General features: G+C 40.1%; 3 protein-coding genes across 7 annotated transcripts; 1 reads left to right on the top strand and 2 right to left on the bottom strand.

Annotated features, from left to right (window-relative positions):
- Positions 1 to 120: 120 nt before the first annotated feature.
- Positions 121 to 2396, bottom strand: LOC117571861 (dnaJ homolog subfamily C member 11). Of its 3 annotated transcripts, XM_034254256.2 has the most exons (6): positions 2122 to 2395; positions 1479 to 2055; positions 1104 to 1401; positions 930 to 1046; positions 450 to 873; positions 121 to 390 (listed from the first exon to the last, which is right to left on the bottom strand). In XM_034254256.2, the coding sequence occupies exons 1-6, from the start codon at positions 2191 to 2193 to the stop codon at positions 262 to 264; spliced, it is 1617 nt and encodes a 538-aa protein (XP_034110147.1). In that variant the 5' UTR covers positions 2194 to 2395; the 3' UTR covers positions 121 to 261. The 3 variants fall into 3 exon arrangements, with proteins under 3 accessions (XP_034110147.1, XP_051861318.1, XP_034110148.1); XM_052005358.1 differs by lacking the exon at positions 930 to 1046 and having other exon boundaries at positions 1116 to 1401; positions 2122 to 2396; XM_034254257.2 differs by lacking the exon at positions 2122 to 2395 and having other exon boundaries at positions 1104 to 1424; positions 1479 to 1617.
- Positions 2397 to 2529: 133 nt separating this feature from the next.
- Positions 2530 to 6805, top strand: LOC117571859 (heat shock 70 kDa protein cognate 5). 2 transcript variants are annotated; one of them, XR_007955008.1, is made up of 7 exons: positions 2530 to 2959; positions 3078 to 3121; positions 4045 to 4623; positions 4686 to 5790; positions 5853 to 5993; positions 6056 to 6489; positions 6556 to 6805. XR_007955008.1 is itself a non-coding variant. In XM_034254254.2 (6 exons), exons 1-6 carry the CDS (start codon positions 2867 to 2869, stop codon positions 6146 to 6148), a joined length of 2055 nt encoding a protein of 684 aa, XP_034110145.1. In that variant the 5' UTR covers positions 2530 to 2866; the 3' UTR covers positions 6149 to 6805. The 2 variants fall into 2 exon arrangements, 1 of the variants encoding a protein (XP_034110145.1); XM_034254254.2 differs by having other exon boundaries at positions 6056 to 6805.
- A 92-nt stretch (positions 6806 to 6897) lies between these two features.
- LOC117566496 (ATP-dependent translocase ABCB1-like) lies at positions 6898 to 13659 on the bottom strand. Of its 2 annotated transcripts, none has more exons than XM_034246036.2 (9): positions 13556 to 13659; positions 11257 to 11476; positions 10911 to 11194; positions 8902 to 10834; positions 8368 to 8673; positions 8170 to 8309; positions 7550 to 8111; positions 7335 to 7481; positions 6898 to 7265 (listed from the first exon to the last, which is right to left on the bottom strand). In XM_034246036.2, the coding sequence occupies exons 1-9, from the start codon at positions 13582 to 13584 to the stop codon at positions 7065 to 7067; spliced, it is 3822 nt and encodes a 1273-aa protein (XP_034101927.1). In that variant the 5' UTR covers positions 13585 to 13659; the 3' UTR covers positions 6898 to 7064. The 2 variants fall into 2 exon arrangements, with proteins under 2 accessions (XP_034101927.1, XP_051861317.1); XM_052005357.1 differs by lacking the exon at positions 13556 to 13659 and adding an exon at positions 13119 to 13156.
- Between the last annotated feature and the right edge of the window lie 1417 nt (positions 13660 to 15076).

The following is a 15076-nucleotide window of genomic DNA, read 5'->3' as shown; positions in this document are numbered from 1 at the left end:
CATTTTCCCCACCGTCATTGCTTATTTATTGGATAAGAAGTGACACATATAAAAAGCATCTGAAGCAATAGTACGACCCATATCATATACAGAATATCGTTATCGCAAAACCGTAGCAAGTTTTAAAAATAAATTTGCCTATCAATATCAATAGGTAGGTATATTTTGTATGTTTGTACGGCTACTACGACGAATTATAAAAACAATTTTAACACAAGACTGAAGATTTATACAAATTAGCAATTGGGGCGCTCTCATCGATTATCCTGGCAGTCGTACTGGTTCATTGTCCTTTACATTAATTGTCTTAGGTACATCATTAAATGTATATTCTATGCGTAAGATCTTGTCGTCTCCTAAACTCGGATCAAAGAAGCCAGGTAAATCGCTCTGGGAAAAAGGAAAACCAATTAGTCACTATATTCATTATTTCATAGAGATAAACTCACCTTTGAGGACTCGTACAACTGTAGTATGCCGTCTCTGACTAGACACTGTATCGGTATTGTTACATCGTGTGATGCCTCCGGCTTAAATTGCGTACTATTTTCGCTTAAGCAACCATAGATGGCTCTTGTGATGATCAAACCTTTGCGTGCCTGCTCCTCGTTTGTGATGCGATTATAGGTGCTCTGCATCAAATGTATGGCTGCCATTGCCTCCAGTTTCTTGGCAACAAGCCGCTGCTCATTCTGACGCTTTGAGCGCTCCACTTCAATGCTCTTGCGATCCGCTTCCATTGGATCCATGATGGCCTTCTTCACAAAGAACCACGCAATTATTGGCGTCACTGAAGCATAGAATACAGCAGCGGGCACAATTTCATCACTCAGATGTATTGGGAACACATACGATTGATTTGACCGAATTATTCTGAAAGAACACAGCACTTTAGTTGGTTTTAACACGTAAATTAAGCCAGAACTCACTTCAGCTTCAGGATAACACCGGAGGGCACTCCAATGGAGACGGTGGCGACCAAAGAACTGTATTTGGAAACCTTCTTTTCTACGCCATACTCGCCCATGAAGCCAAAGGTGCCCACTCTGGAAATGGACAACGAATTAGTAAATTTTGTTCAACTTAGTTAATATTTGTCTTACTTGGCGGACAACTTCAGCTTCATCTCGTTCTCTAGCATCTTGCGAGTATACGACATAGTAAAGTAGATATGTGGAGTGCCCAGGACAAAGGATGTGCTGATCGCATGTTGATCAGTGGAGTGATCAATTTGCGTGGTCATTGACGACTGTGGTCCCGCATTCAGCGTCAAGCTGCCAATAGTGTGCTTGTCCAGCTGCACAGCAAGTGTGGAAAACACGGCGGGTATCACGCCATTCTCTTGGAAATTCATGTTTGTCCCTCCATTCACCGATACCTTCGACGTAAGCGTGCGTCCACCTGTTGCAAATGCATTCGAAAAACTGGACAACTCAATAAACCGCATGGAGCGAGCATCTGAAGCGCACATCGCTTACCCTTAAGTCCCAAAAGGAAGCCATTACCGGCTCCGAGGCAAATCTCTAGCCAGCCCTTATTGAGGAGTCGTCGACCGGCAATCATGAATCCGCCGTTGCCGGTGCCATTGCTGGAATACAGATTGCCGCTCATCACAATCATATCCTTCCGCGTGATTGGCGCCTCAATGGACTGGGCAATACTCATGGAACCGATCTCCACGCGCGGCATCTCGGACTCATCGTAGGGAGTGAATATTTCGGTAGCATTCACATTGATCGTGATGTTGCCGCGAGGATTTGTGCGTTGTTGCATACGACGTTCGGCTGCCGCTTGTGCCAAGCGCTCGTACTCTTCCCTGATCTCTGCCGGCGTCTTGGTTCGATGCACAATTTCCCAGCCCTCCGTCTTCAGACCTTTCTCGCCCACCGAATCGTAGATGGCACGCTGGTGGGGATCGGAGAGCACTTCATAGGCGCGTTTCGTACGATTAAACATCATCTCGGCCTTTTGTTTGCTCTCCGGATCCTGATGTTTATCCGGATGATAAATGCGGCTTTGCTTGCGGTAAGCGCTGTTAATTTGCTCCTGCGTTGCCTGCCCTCAACACAACAGATAATCAATCATTTAATTAATTCATTACATAAATTTAAATACACTTACATCTCGCGGCAAATTGAGAAATGTGTAATAGTTCTCATCGAGTTCGGCGTCGGATTCATTGTCGGATGCCATAATTAATAAATGCCGCCCGCTTTCTACACTTGTCTAACCGAAAGATAACGCTCAGAGAGTCTTGTGTGCTGGCGGCTGTGCGATAACAGCAGCAGCATCGGTCGAACCGTAGTTATATGATTTAATTTTGGTGAAAATTTTGAAACTATTATTTTTTTTACTCCTACTTTACGCAATAATAACAACACGTGTGATGGAACACGAAACGATGGGAAAACCTTACGAACACAGGGTGTTTCGCTTGGAACTTGTTGAGAAGGCGAGCAATATAATGTCATATCAATAAAATACTTTGTCAACGCAAATATTACAGTTGTAATTACCGAACACACAACTTTTAACTAAATCCCGCGCAGCTTTTGTACAACAATTTAAAGAAATCACGAATACGCTTGCCACTTGAAGAACGTTGACAGCTCTGTCCGTGTTATCGAATGCAACGTTGCGTGTTTCATTTCCATTCGAGCATTGACGATATATTTCATAACATCGATAAGTCAATTGCCTTTTAACGTCACTCTTTTCTATCTCTTCCAGCCCTCGCAAGGGAAACGTGCTCGTTGTTCGTTTGTTCTGACGAAATTTTCGCTTCGAAAAGCGGTGCAGTGTGCAGCTGTTGTTAATTGATAATTTTGTGCAAGTGTGACAGATTACAACAATTTAAAAATCAAAAATGCTGCGCGTTCCCAAATTCTTACCGCGTCTTGCACGCCAGGCCAGTTATGCAGTGCCATCGAATGTGCCCGCTGCTTCTAGCATATTCCGCGTAAGTATTAAAGAAATGAAAGCTTTACATAATACTCCGCCGCGCGGCATTGTTTCCATGTTCTTGTTAATGTTTCGTGAATAAACTAACATTATTACATTTTATTTATCAATTACAGAGCCTGCCCGCAGCTTGCAATGGATTGTCTGGTCTTCGCTACAAGTAAGTGAACTTTGACATTTCTTGTATTTTGCATTTACATAAATGTTTTAAAGTGTACCGCATCGCAATGCGGCTCATTGAAGATCAAACAATAGACAGTGCTTATGTAATAGACCATGTTTCATACAATAATTGAACAATAAGAATTGCTCTAGTAGCAACTAGCTTGCATCAGTCTGTCTAATATCAATAGAAAGTTCATTACACACCTTCACCGGGTAGTAACTGTTTAAGTATGTGTGCATAGGAGAGTGAGTATATGTGGGTGAATGTAAGTTGTGAACATGCATGTGCATTCGAATATGGAAACTTCTAGCCATTCATTTACTACAATTACTTTCCAATATTATAATTGTGCGCTTATAGTAAATCTAAAAATTTTATTGGTGTTATATAATGTCAATTCACAAACTTTCTTTTTAAGTACTTGGTACTTTCTGACGCATTTATGTTTTTATAAACATTTCACAGTAGTTTACTAATCGTATTCCAATTTTAAATAAGTTGCAGTGAAATGAACAATTAGATTTTTCTGAACTTTAGTATCAACGGCAATACCATATTGACTGATTATATGCAAAAATGGTTGTGCAGAAAGAATACTCGGTGTTGTGTTTTCTTAATTAAATTTCATATTTATCCAATAATATTCCATCTATAAAGTAAACATAAAATACAAGACAGCAATAACTAAATACTTTGCTAATATCTAGTATATGTTTTAAGAGTAAATCCGCATATAGCCGTTATTCACAGTACTATTATTACATACCCCTACTATAGCTATTGCTATGAGGCTCTGCTTATCTTTTGGCCTGTTGCCGGCACGGCTTGCTTATCAATTTTGCGCGTGTCTCTCGAACTTGGTACTTAATATGTATTGTCTCTCTCTCTCTCTCTATCTTGTTGCTATTTTCTAATAGATCTGGCGAGGTTAAGGGTGCTGTCATCGGTATCGATTTGGGTACTACCAACTCCTGCGTGGCCGTCATGGAGGGCAAGCAGGCTAAGGTGATTGAGAATGCGGAAGGTGCACGCACAACACCTTCTCATGTGGCATTCACCAAGGACGGCGAACGTTTGGTTGGCATGCCGGCAAAGCGTCAGGCTGTCACCAATTCGGCCAACACTTTCTATGCCACAAAGCGTTTGATTGGTCGCCGCTTCGATGATCCCGAGGTGAAGAAAGATATCACAAACCTGTCATACAAAGTGGTGAAGGCGTCCAACGGTGATGCCTGGGTTTCGGCCACAGATGGCAAAGTCTACTCGCCATCGCAGATCGGTGCCTTTGTGCTCATCAAAATGAAGGAGACCGCTGAGGCTTACTTGAACACTCCTGTCAAGAATGCTGTGGTTACTGTTCCCGCTTACTTCAACGATTCGCAACGTCAGGCTACCAAGGATGCTGGTCAAATTGCTGGCCTGAATGTGCTGCGTGTAATCAACGAGCCCACAGCCGCTGCTCTGGCCTACGGCATGGACAAGACTGAGGATAAAATGTAAGCAAAAGCAATATTTCCAGATTCTTTCAATATTAATGCATATTCGATTTGCATTGTAGCATTGCTGTCTACGATTTGGGTGGCGGTACTTTTGATATTTCCATTCTGGAGATCCAGAAGGGCGTCTTCGAGGTAAAGTCCACCAATGGTGACACTTTGCTGGGAGGTGAGGATTTCGACAATGCTATTGTCAACTTCTTGGTGGCTGAATTCAAGAAGGACAGCGGTATTGATATCCGCAAGGATAACATTGCCATGCAGCGTCTCAAGGAGGCCGCTGAGAAGGCCAAGTGCGAGTTGTCTTCCTCTCAACAGACCGACATCAATCTGCCCTATCTGACCATGGATGCCGCTGGTCCTCAGCACATGAATTTAAAGATGACACGCTCCAAGCTGGAAAGTCTTGTGGGTGACCTCATCAAGCGCACAATTCAGCCCTGCCAGAAGGCTCTGTCTGATGCCGAGGTGTCCAAGTCAGAGATCGGAGAGGTGCTGCTGGTCGGTGGTATGACTCGTATGCCCAAGGTGCAGTCCACAGTGCAAGATCTGTTCGGTCGCCAACCATCGCGTTCGGTTAATCCTGATGAGGCTGTGGCTGTCGGCGCTGCCGTGCAGGGTGGTGTGCTGGCTGGTGATGTTACCGATGTGCTTCTGCTCGATGTCACTCCCCTGTCGCTGGGTATTGAGACCTTGGGTGGCGTGTTCACCCGTTTGATTTCCCGCAACACCACAATTCCCACCAAGAAGTCGCAGGTCTTCTCAACGGCTAGCGATGGCCAGACCCAGGTGGAGATTAAGGTGCACCAGGGCGAGCGTGAGATGGCTAACGATAACAAAATGCTGGGCTCCTTCACATTGGTCGGAATTCCACCAGCACCTCGCGGTGTTCCCCAAATCGAGGTTGTTTTCGACATTGATGCCAACGGTATTGTGCACGTGTCGGCCAAGGATAAGGGCACTGGCAAGGAGCAACAGATTGTGATTCAGTCCAGCGGTGGTCTGAGCAAGGATGAAATCGAAAACATGATCAAGAAGGCCGAGGAATACGCCAGTGCTGATAAGAAGAAGCGAGAACTGATTGAAATTGTTAACCAGGGCGAGAGCATTGTGCACGACACTGAAACCAAAATGGAGGAATTCAAGAGCCAGCTGCCCGCCGAAGAGGTAAATAGTTAATCAATGTTATTAGCTAAACTATTTCATAATACAACTTTACGTACTTTTAGTGCGAGAAACTGAAAACCGAAATTGCTGATCTGCGCACTCTGCTGGCCAACAAGGAGACAGCTGATCCAGAGGAGGTCAGGAAAGCCACTTCTGCGCTGCAGCAGGCTTCATTGAAGCTCTTCGAGATGGCCTACAAGAAGGTTAGACAACTAAAAACACATATTTCAAATGTATTTGCTTTAACATTTCTCTTTTCTTGTAGATGTCTGCTGAACGTGAGAGCTCTGGCGCTAGCTCAAGCAGCAGCAGTTCAGGCGAAGCTTCTGGTGAGACCAAGAAGGAGGAGAAAAACTAAATTAGGCAACCATAGGCGTAGTTGTTGTTTCCCTTAATTCATAATAATCACATTTGGATTTCGATTAAGTTTTACGTTAAACATAAAGCACACACATCATATTCCTGATTCTTCAAAATCATAAATAATGTCCCCCCACAAACTAATCACACGTAAGAAAAACAAAAAAAGCATTTACCCAAATTGTGTAGTAATATGCGAGGACGAAAAGCGGAAAGGACCTTCAAGATGCCAGATACCAACGATCCAGTTGCCAGATGCATTAAGTTTTTATTGTTTATAATGTAACTGAAGATCTGGATCGCAAAGTCCTATGTAAAATATTTTATTTTTAATTTTTGGTAAAGTTCTGTTGTGCTTGCTGTAAGATTTCCCCTATTTTTACCTTACATATTATTTTAAACTAGCTGTAGTTGTACAATAACGAGCACAGCAGCAGCTCAACTCGAACCAAACCCAAACACAGGACCGGGATCGGTTGGCAGATTGAAAGTCATAATTTAAGCAAAATTGTACATTGGTTTCCAGTGGATAACCAATAGATTGACTGGGTAAAACGCAATTTCAAGGTCGATATAAATAATACTATGTAAACTTAAAATATACGTGAACAAAACTATTATTTACAAACTGAACAAACTATTTTTATGAATTGAACTTGACTATTATTTTATCTTATCGGTTTTATGGTGGGTAATAAAATGTCGCAAACTTTGTTATGCATTGTATTGAATTGTGAATTCAATAATTGTAATATATTTAAGTTTTTACCTTCGGTTTTATTTATACTTTTATGTTTTAGCATGTCGTTAACTTTGGTCTTAAGTGCTAATAACGTTTTTAAATTGTATAATACTAGTTTAACATTGATCGAAGTTTCAAATAAGCGTAAGAGTTTTAACTAGACGACGAGTATTTACGCAGCGCCTGTTTGTAATTTGTACAGTGTGTAGTAGAGACCACGATTCTGAAGTAGGTCTTTGTGGGTGCCGCTCTCACAGACGACACCGTTCTCGAACACGTAGATGATATCCGAGTCGATGACTGTGGACAATCTATGGGCTATGCTAATGGTGGTCCGTCCTTCAGCGGCAGCATCCAAGGCCTCTTGAACGATCTATTTAAAAAGGCAACAAAATATATATTAAACAAATCGCTCAACACCAGTTAGAACACTTTGACATACCTTTTCACTTTCGGCGTCCAAAGCTGAAGTAGCCTCGTCCAGCAGAAGGATTTTAGGATTACGGATAAGTGCACGTGCAATGGCAATACGTTGCTTCTGTCCTCCGGACAACTGTGTGCCCTTCTCACCCATGCGTGTTTCGTAGCCCTGAAAGAAAGGAAAGAAATTACTTTAGTTAACTGACAACTAAATCCATTGAATGCAAATTTACTTACCAGGGGTAAGGCTGCAATGAATTGATGAATATTTGACTTCTTTGCCGACTCAATAACCTCCTGATCCGTCACGATTCTAGAGTTATCACCATACGCAATATTGTCGCGAATGGTGCGGTCAAAAAGAATCGGTTCTTGTGACACAATTCCCAATTGCATGCGCAGATTAGATATGGACAACTCGCGAAGATCATGTTCATCGATCTGAACGGAACCAGCGTCCACATCGTAGAATCGCTGCAGTAGTTGAATACAAGTGGATTTCCCACAACCTGATGGACCCACCAAGGCTACCTTTTGACCATTTCGCACCGCAAGTATCAAGCCCTTGAGCACTTGAATCTCCCGACGTGTGGGATAGCTGAACTCAGCTTTATCGAAGAGCACATTGCCATTGGAGTGCCATGGTTTCATGGAGACACCCGGCTTGTCGGCAATGAGAGGTTTACGATCAAGGAACTTTAGAATAGACTTAGCTGCGGTAACACCCTTTTGCATGTTTGGTGCAAAGGCCAAGGCACTGGCAATCGATGCAGTGCCCATGATCAGAGCCTCGGAAACTCTGCAAGAATTAAAGTTGCAGTTGAAGCAGAAGATATGGTTGTTATTGTGCAACTCACTTGAAGACGTCACCAAAGAGCATGCCACGATTGACCACACGCCAACCACCATAGTACATGCAAGCTGTATAGGCAAAGAACATTATGGATCTGGCCAGACCATAGACAACTCCTCGGAAATGAGTGTTCCTCTTCGATTTCTATAAATGCAAAACATGTTAAACATAAAATAGGAAAATAGACAAATGAAGAACTAACCTCTACAGCAGGTGTTAACATAACAACATAATTCCTGTGGAACATATCTTCACGACCCAATGAAACGACAGTGCGTATATTGGACACCACTTCAACGGCCAATTTGGTTGTATCCTGCAGAATCTTGGCATTGCCCATATTCTCCTGCTCCATTAATTTGTCTTGCAGATAGAACGAGACGAGAATAAAGGGCATAAAAGCAATCGCTACCAAACCCAAGCTCCATTCGTAGTACATGGCCAAGGCGATGCCCAAGACAATCGTGGCAACCGATTGGATAATGCTACCAATGCGCTGACCTGTGGCCTGAAAAAGTTTATGAAAGCTTTGGTTAGATATTTGCAGTTCGAATGACAGAGAGTTCTGAAAAATATGTGCAATCGATTGACCTTCTTCTTTATTATATTCTTTTAATTGATTTTTAAATTATTTTCTTAGAATTGATTATCTGATTGCAAATAAGTGTTCAGAAGTAGTATTGTTGTTAGTTTCTAGTTTCTATGAGGATGGTTACTGAATTTAAAATCAACTTACCCCCTGTACGGCTGCAGCATCTCCAGATAAGCGAGCACAGAGACTGCCAGTGCCATTGGCACGATCGTCGAACCAGGCAACTTCCTGTTTTAGCATTGCCTCAAACAACAGTCCTCTCAAACGTTCAGTTAGACATTCGCCGGCAACGCCAAACAAATAGATCTGCATAAATGTAGCGATGCCGACAACAATGCCAGCGATCACAAAGTACAAGCTATACATGTTGGTATTTTCGCGAACGTAATCATCATCCGGGGATTGCATCACCTGAATGATGCTGCCGAAAAGCTGAGCAAACACGGGCATGGCAAAACCCATGATGATAGAGCTGATACAGGCAATAGTGATTTGAACCCATTCGGGTTTATTCAACCCCATCGCACGCCTAATGGGCGATGGTTCCTTCTCCTTCTTTTTCTTCTTATTAGTCGTTTCCTTTTCTTCCTCCTCTTCCTCATGCAAGATCTTAATCTCCTGATCGTCTTCATCCTTAATGTCAAAGTTCTTGTAGATGTCTCCGGTGGGACTCAACACACTGCCATCATCGTCACCCATCTGTGTGGTCACCAGATTGAAGTAGTGATTCTTCAGCATCATCAGTTCCTGATGAGTCCCGGATTCGACAATTTGTCCACTGTTGATGACCACAATCTTATCGGCACGTCGAACAGTGGACAAACGATGGGCCACAATAATGGTGGTGCGTCCCTTGCTGACCTTCTCCAGCGCAGCCTGCACTTTGGCCTCACTAGCTGTGTCCAGAGCGGAGGTAGCCTCATCGAGAAGAAGAATTTCCGGATCACGAATCAAAGCTCGAGCAATGGCAATACGTTGCTTCTGTCCGCCGGACAACTGAGCACCTCGTTCGCCCACCAACGTATCGTAGCCCTTGGGCAATTTCTTGATGAAGACGGCAGCATTGGCAGCAGCAGCCGCTGCCTCGATGTCTTCCCTGGTAGCATCTTCACGACCATAGCGAATGTTCTCGTAGATCGACTGGCCAAAGAGCACGGGCTCCTGTCCGACGACACCGATGCGCGAGCGCAGCCAATTGATGTTGATGTCCTTGATGTTGTGGCCGTTGAAGAAGAGGTCTCCGCCCTGGGGATCGTAGTAACGCTGCAACAGCTGGATGCACGTGGACTTGCCACAACCCGAGGGTCCCACCAAGGCGACAGTTTCGCCACGATGAATCGTCAGATTGAGCTTTTGCAGAATGGGAATTTCTTTGCGCGTGGGATATTGGAACTCAACATCGCGGAATTCAATTTTGGTCAAGGGTTCGTTTAAACGTTTGCCGCGTGGCTCCAACGGATTAATGGTTGGCTCTTGTTCGATGATGTGGAAAACCTTGGCACAAGCACCTTTGGCAATGCCAAATGCTTCGATATAGGGCGAGCCCATGCCTATGCTCATGGAGCCCATCATGACAGAGAAGAAGACAGTGATCATGGTGCCAGGATCATAATTGGCAAAATAGGGTTCGTGACGACCTTTAATAACCAAGTCAACGCCGTACCAGAAGGCTAAGGCATATGAAGCATATATGAAGAACCAGAGCAAGCCAAAGCCAATGCCCGAAAACATGTTGCGCTTAATGTTCAGCAGCTTAGCTGCAACCACTTTTGATTTGTAAGCAGACACCTCTTTGGCTTCGCCTTCAAATGCTTTCACTGTCCGCACTCCGGATAGCGCCTCTTCGGCGACGACAGCGGCACTAGCATAAATGCTCACCTCCTGCTTGGCCAGTTTGGATGTGGCAACGGCCACAAAGCCCATAGCAATGAATGTCATTGGCAGACTGGTCAAACAAACCAATGTCAATTGCCAGCCTTTGATAAAGGCCAAAATGAGGGAACCAACGAATGCGACAAAGAAATGTATGAAGATCACAACTTTTTCACCCAAACCATCTTCCATCTTTGACAGATCTCTGCGGGGATTATAAGGAAGAGAAGAGAAATTTAATAGAAGCTACATTTAACAAAATTGATGCAAACACTACTTACTCGTTCATGCGACTGGCGACTTCTCCGCTCTGATGAAAATCATACCAGCTCATATCCTGATGCAGCACAGACTTGAAGAACTTGGATCGAATGGACATAATTTGAGAGTGGGCAGCATAATTGAAGCACGTGACGGAGATGTAACTGCAAACAAGCATCACAATGGCAATATACGTGTTGTTTAACGAGAATTTCTGCACGGCATCGAGTAAGGCATTGGAATTGTCATCGTCTCTCGTATATCTGGTACCTTGCTCTTGAAGACCACTCAAGTTAATCATATCCTAAATGGTTAGTTTTACCATTAATATCTAATTTTTCGATCATAAGTATTTATCAAAATTACATTTGTGAGATCACCAAAGATCAAACTGTTTGCTGGCGTCGTTAAACCGGTGGCAATAGCACCGAGAAAGCCTATAAAATAAAGTATACGATCTTTCGTTGTGGCATATCGAAACATCTTCACGAAACTAACTGGCTTAATGTCTTCTTTGGGTTTGCCATCGTCTTCAGTCTCCTGCTCAGCGTTCTTCTTGGACTTCTTTTTCGACTTTTTCGGTTCACTGAAAAAATAATACAAATTGAAGCATTCAAAATAATTTAACTCTATATATTGATTAGACATCGGTTCGTTTACCACACAACCAGTCTCAAATTTGTGCATTACCACAAATGAAACTACGATACGCTTATCTGAAGTACTATACGTATATCGAATTGTGCAAATCATTAATGCATTTCAATTATTCAAATATTATAAATGAAGATAAGTATTCCTGTCTTTTTTGTATAGTAATTGCTGTAGAAAATTATATCACTATAAAATTCCATTGATAATGGTATCGTTTGGTGACATACATAAGCTTCTAATAAAACTCTCTGTTATTATCTATATTAGCTAATTAATATAACTATTAGTTTATTTATTAGCTAATTAATATAACTATTAGTTTATATATATAATATGATAGTAAGATTACGTATATAGCTACTATTAATTTAAGTCTTGCCGATTATAAAGTATATCGAGTACTACACTTTAAATATAAACTCTCTTTTTTAAAAGTGCATGACATATTTCGGTTGCAATGGCATACATATGATATGTATGTATATGGCAATACTATGCTCCGTTAGAATTTAATTGTCTGCAACAATTATAAATGCAACTATTTCCATAAATGATACCCGGTTGCATCACTATTATTTTTTTAATTGTCATTGGCTGTAAACTTGATGATAATTCATATCAATTGAAGATAAGGAAAATTACTACATATCGCAGCTACGATTGTAAAATTGTAGGAAAATAGTATCGACATCTTACTTTTAATTCTTTCTGGTTTGGATATTATAATATATACAAGAGCGGCATGCTAACGACGGTATTTGAAAAAGAAATTGATTTGGAAGATTAAATTTAAATTTTTATGAGTCTCTGCCCTGCAAATGAGAATTTTAGATAGACCAGCCAGGACGAAAAAGTTATTAAGAAAACCATAATAGAAATTGTTTGTTGCTCAATTAATTGCATATGTCAAGGGTGGCGGAAAAACGGTAGCCGGGATCTTTTATTTGAGATTGAAATTCACAGAATTCGAGTAGTGGGTATTTCTCAGTCACCAGACTGTAGCATTCAAAAGAAAATAATAAGTGAATTTTGCAACATAAACACATTGTGTCTTTATCATTTGTGGCTGAAATTTTGCACATTTTGTGTTTTATTTTCATGAAATATAAATTGAACAAAATGAAAAATTTCAGCTCTACAAAATTACATATAAATATTTGATTTATTTCCATACTTTAATATATGTAGGTGGAAGGATATGGTTTAATACAGAAAACACTTTTATTTAATTCGACGGTTAATTAATCGGATGAAATGAATATGGGTAATTCTCTGAAGGATGTCGCGTGCGACCAGCTTTACAGTGACAAAAAAAAAAACATATTCTGAAACAATTTTTTTTTCTGTTTTGTTTTCTGTTCTGATAATTGCAAAAATCAAAAAATTCGTACGCAAAACCAAAAAATTAACGAATTTATATATTTTATCGTAAAACAGAACAAGTTCCTAAAATCAATCTTAGCTCTAAAAATAGTGCTAATCCAAAGCTTTAAGAATAACCTTCACTTATTTTTAAAATTGTTTTAGTTTATGTTTTTTTTATCACTGTAAAGCTGTTCGCACACGATATTTACCAGAGAATTACCCATATATACATACTCCTTGAATTTTGAGTTTCCCATGCAGAATTTCGTGAAGTTTGATAATGGTTATCAATTTTTAGGTTCCATAAAAATATTTTAAATGATCTCGTGCTGATAGTCAACCTTGGAATGCAGAACTCAACAATTGAGCATTCTTTAAAATTAAGTTTTTTTTCTTTTTTTCATTCTTTTTATACAGTCCATATTTAATGAAATTCCTTGCAATACAATCACGTGGGGTGCATTTTTTCTTGTTTTTACTTTTCTTGAAAGAGCATAGCAAATCAACTCATGTAAACTTTTTAACTCCCGAGCTTTTGCTTTCAATTTCACAATTCGATGACATTTTTTCGTGTTTTTACTTTTCTTGGCTGAGCATAAAAATAATATTTTCAGATTAAATTATACTAAAGCACTTTTTAACTCACGAGCTTTTGCTTTCCTTACGACCGGTCATTGCGAAATTATTTGATCTATTTCTGTAATCCTTTGGCTTTTAACGCGTCTAAGGGAATTCCGAGACGGATGCACGTGCAAACTTAATCTGACCACAGTTAGAAGCAGACTTATGAAATTCGTCGAAATATATGGGTTTTTATTCAAACAGGCAACAAATAGGCTAGGAAGCAAGTTATATTAGTTGATATAGGTTCATGCTGATAATGTTTATCAGCTTATTGTGCTATTATTATGGTAAGAGTAGACGAAAAGAGAGACAATAAACAAATACTTCGCCTTAAGAGCATCCTAGTAAAACACATTTTCATTCACGACCATTTCTAAATAATCTTACACAATGCGGCTGAAATTATACACTTAGCTCAAACTTTATAGTTAGCGGTTGCTTAGCATATCCTCTTCTAACACAAATTTGATCAAACATAATTTGAATTATAGAAAGTTAAAAAAAACATTGCTTTTATACGGTTTATATATATTTTATTATTTTATATTACTATGTTATTTTATTATATTATTATTTTTTATTAGCATGTGGGCATCCGCAAGTTTTCCACTTTAAGCACTTAAAATTATAAACAAAATCTAAAGCGCTTCTTTTTGCATAAAGAACCGCTGAAAAACAAAATTCAGGAAAACAACTCACAAATTTAAATTGAAAAACCATGCATATACATATGTATGTTTATGTTGTTTAGGGTTAATATGATTTTTAAGAGTTTATTTTGAATTGGGGGCGTTTACATTTTGATAATTCAATTTACCCAACGCTACTATGGATTTCATCATTGTTTTTGAAAATTAAGAATAAAGAGCGAATCACAAATTACACGCTTTGCTTACTCTTCCGTTGGTATTTATCACACTCATTTTGTTATCAATCAGTATAGCCTGAAACGAGAACCAATAGGATTACAGAACAAATTGATGGTGTATGTGAATGAAATTGTAATTACAGTTTGAATGAGTACATATGTACTTTATTAATTGGTCACAATTTTGAGTTTGTTGGGCACATATTAAGTATACGACACATACATCAGACTGTCTCATAAACGCATCAACATATTTTTTGATAAGTCATTGAACATCACTCATACATATTCTATATGTATATAGTAATAATTCCAGACTCATTGGCTGACAAACTATTGATGCATAGCCCACAACACAATTTAAAAATTAAAAATATTGCAAACAAAATCAAAACGGAAAGGTGGAAATATCCTCATTTTTATCGTAGCTCTAACTATAGTAATTATTAAAGGATAAGACATATTGTTGTTTGGAAAGCTGTAGCCATATAATGTCTCAAAAAGATTGCCAAGACAAAAGTACAAAATCTATAGTGTGCTCGACTGCGAGATACCCGCTAGCCATTTTCAATTAAAACTAAACTTTCTCGGCACACTTCAAGAATAAACATATATTTATACTATTTGCGTTACTAAGGTTTTTTAGTAGCTTGCATGCACAAATAGTATCGTATA

This window comes from Drosophila albomicans, chromosome 3 (genome assembly GCF_009650485.2).
Source record: "Drosophila albomicans strain 15112-1751.03 chromosome 3, ASM965048v2, whole genome shotgun sequence".
Lineage (NCBI taxonomy): Eukaryota > Metazoa > Arthropoda > Insecta > Diptera > Drosophilidae > Drosophila > Drosophila albomicans.
This window is presented reverse-complemented; position numbering and strand designations above follow the sequence as displayed.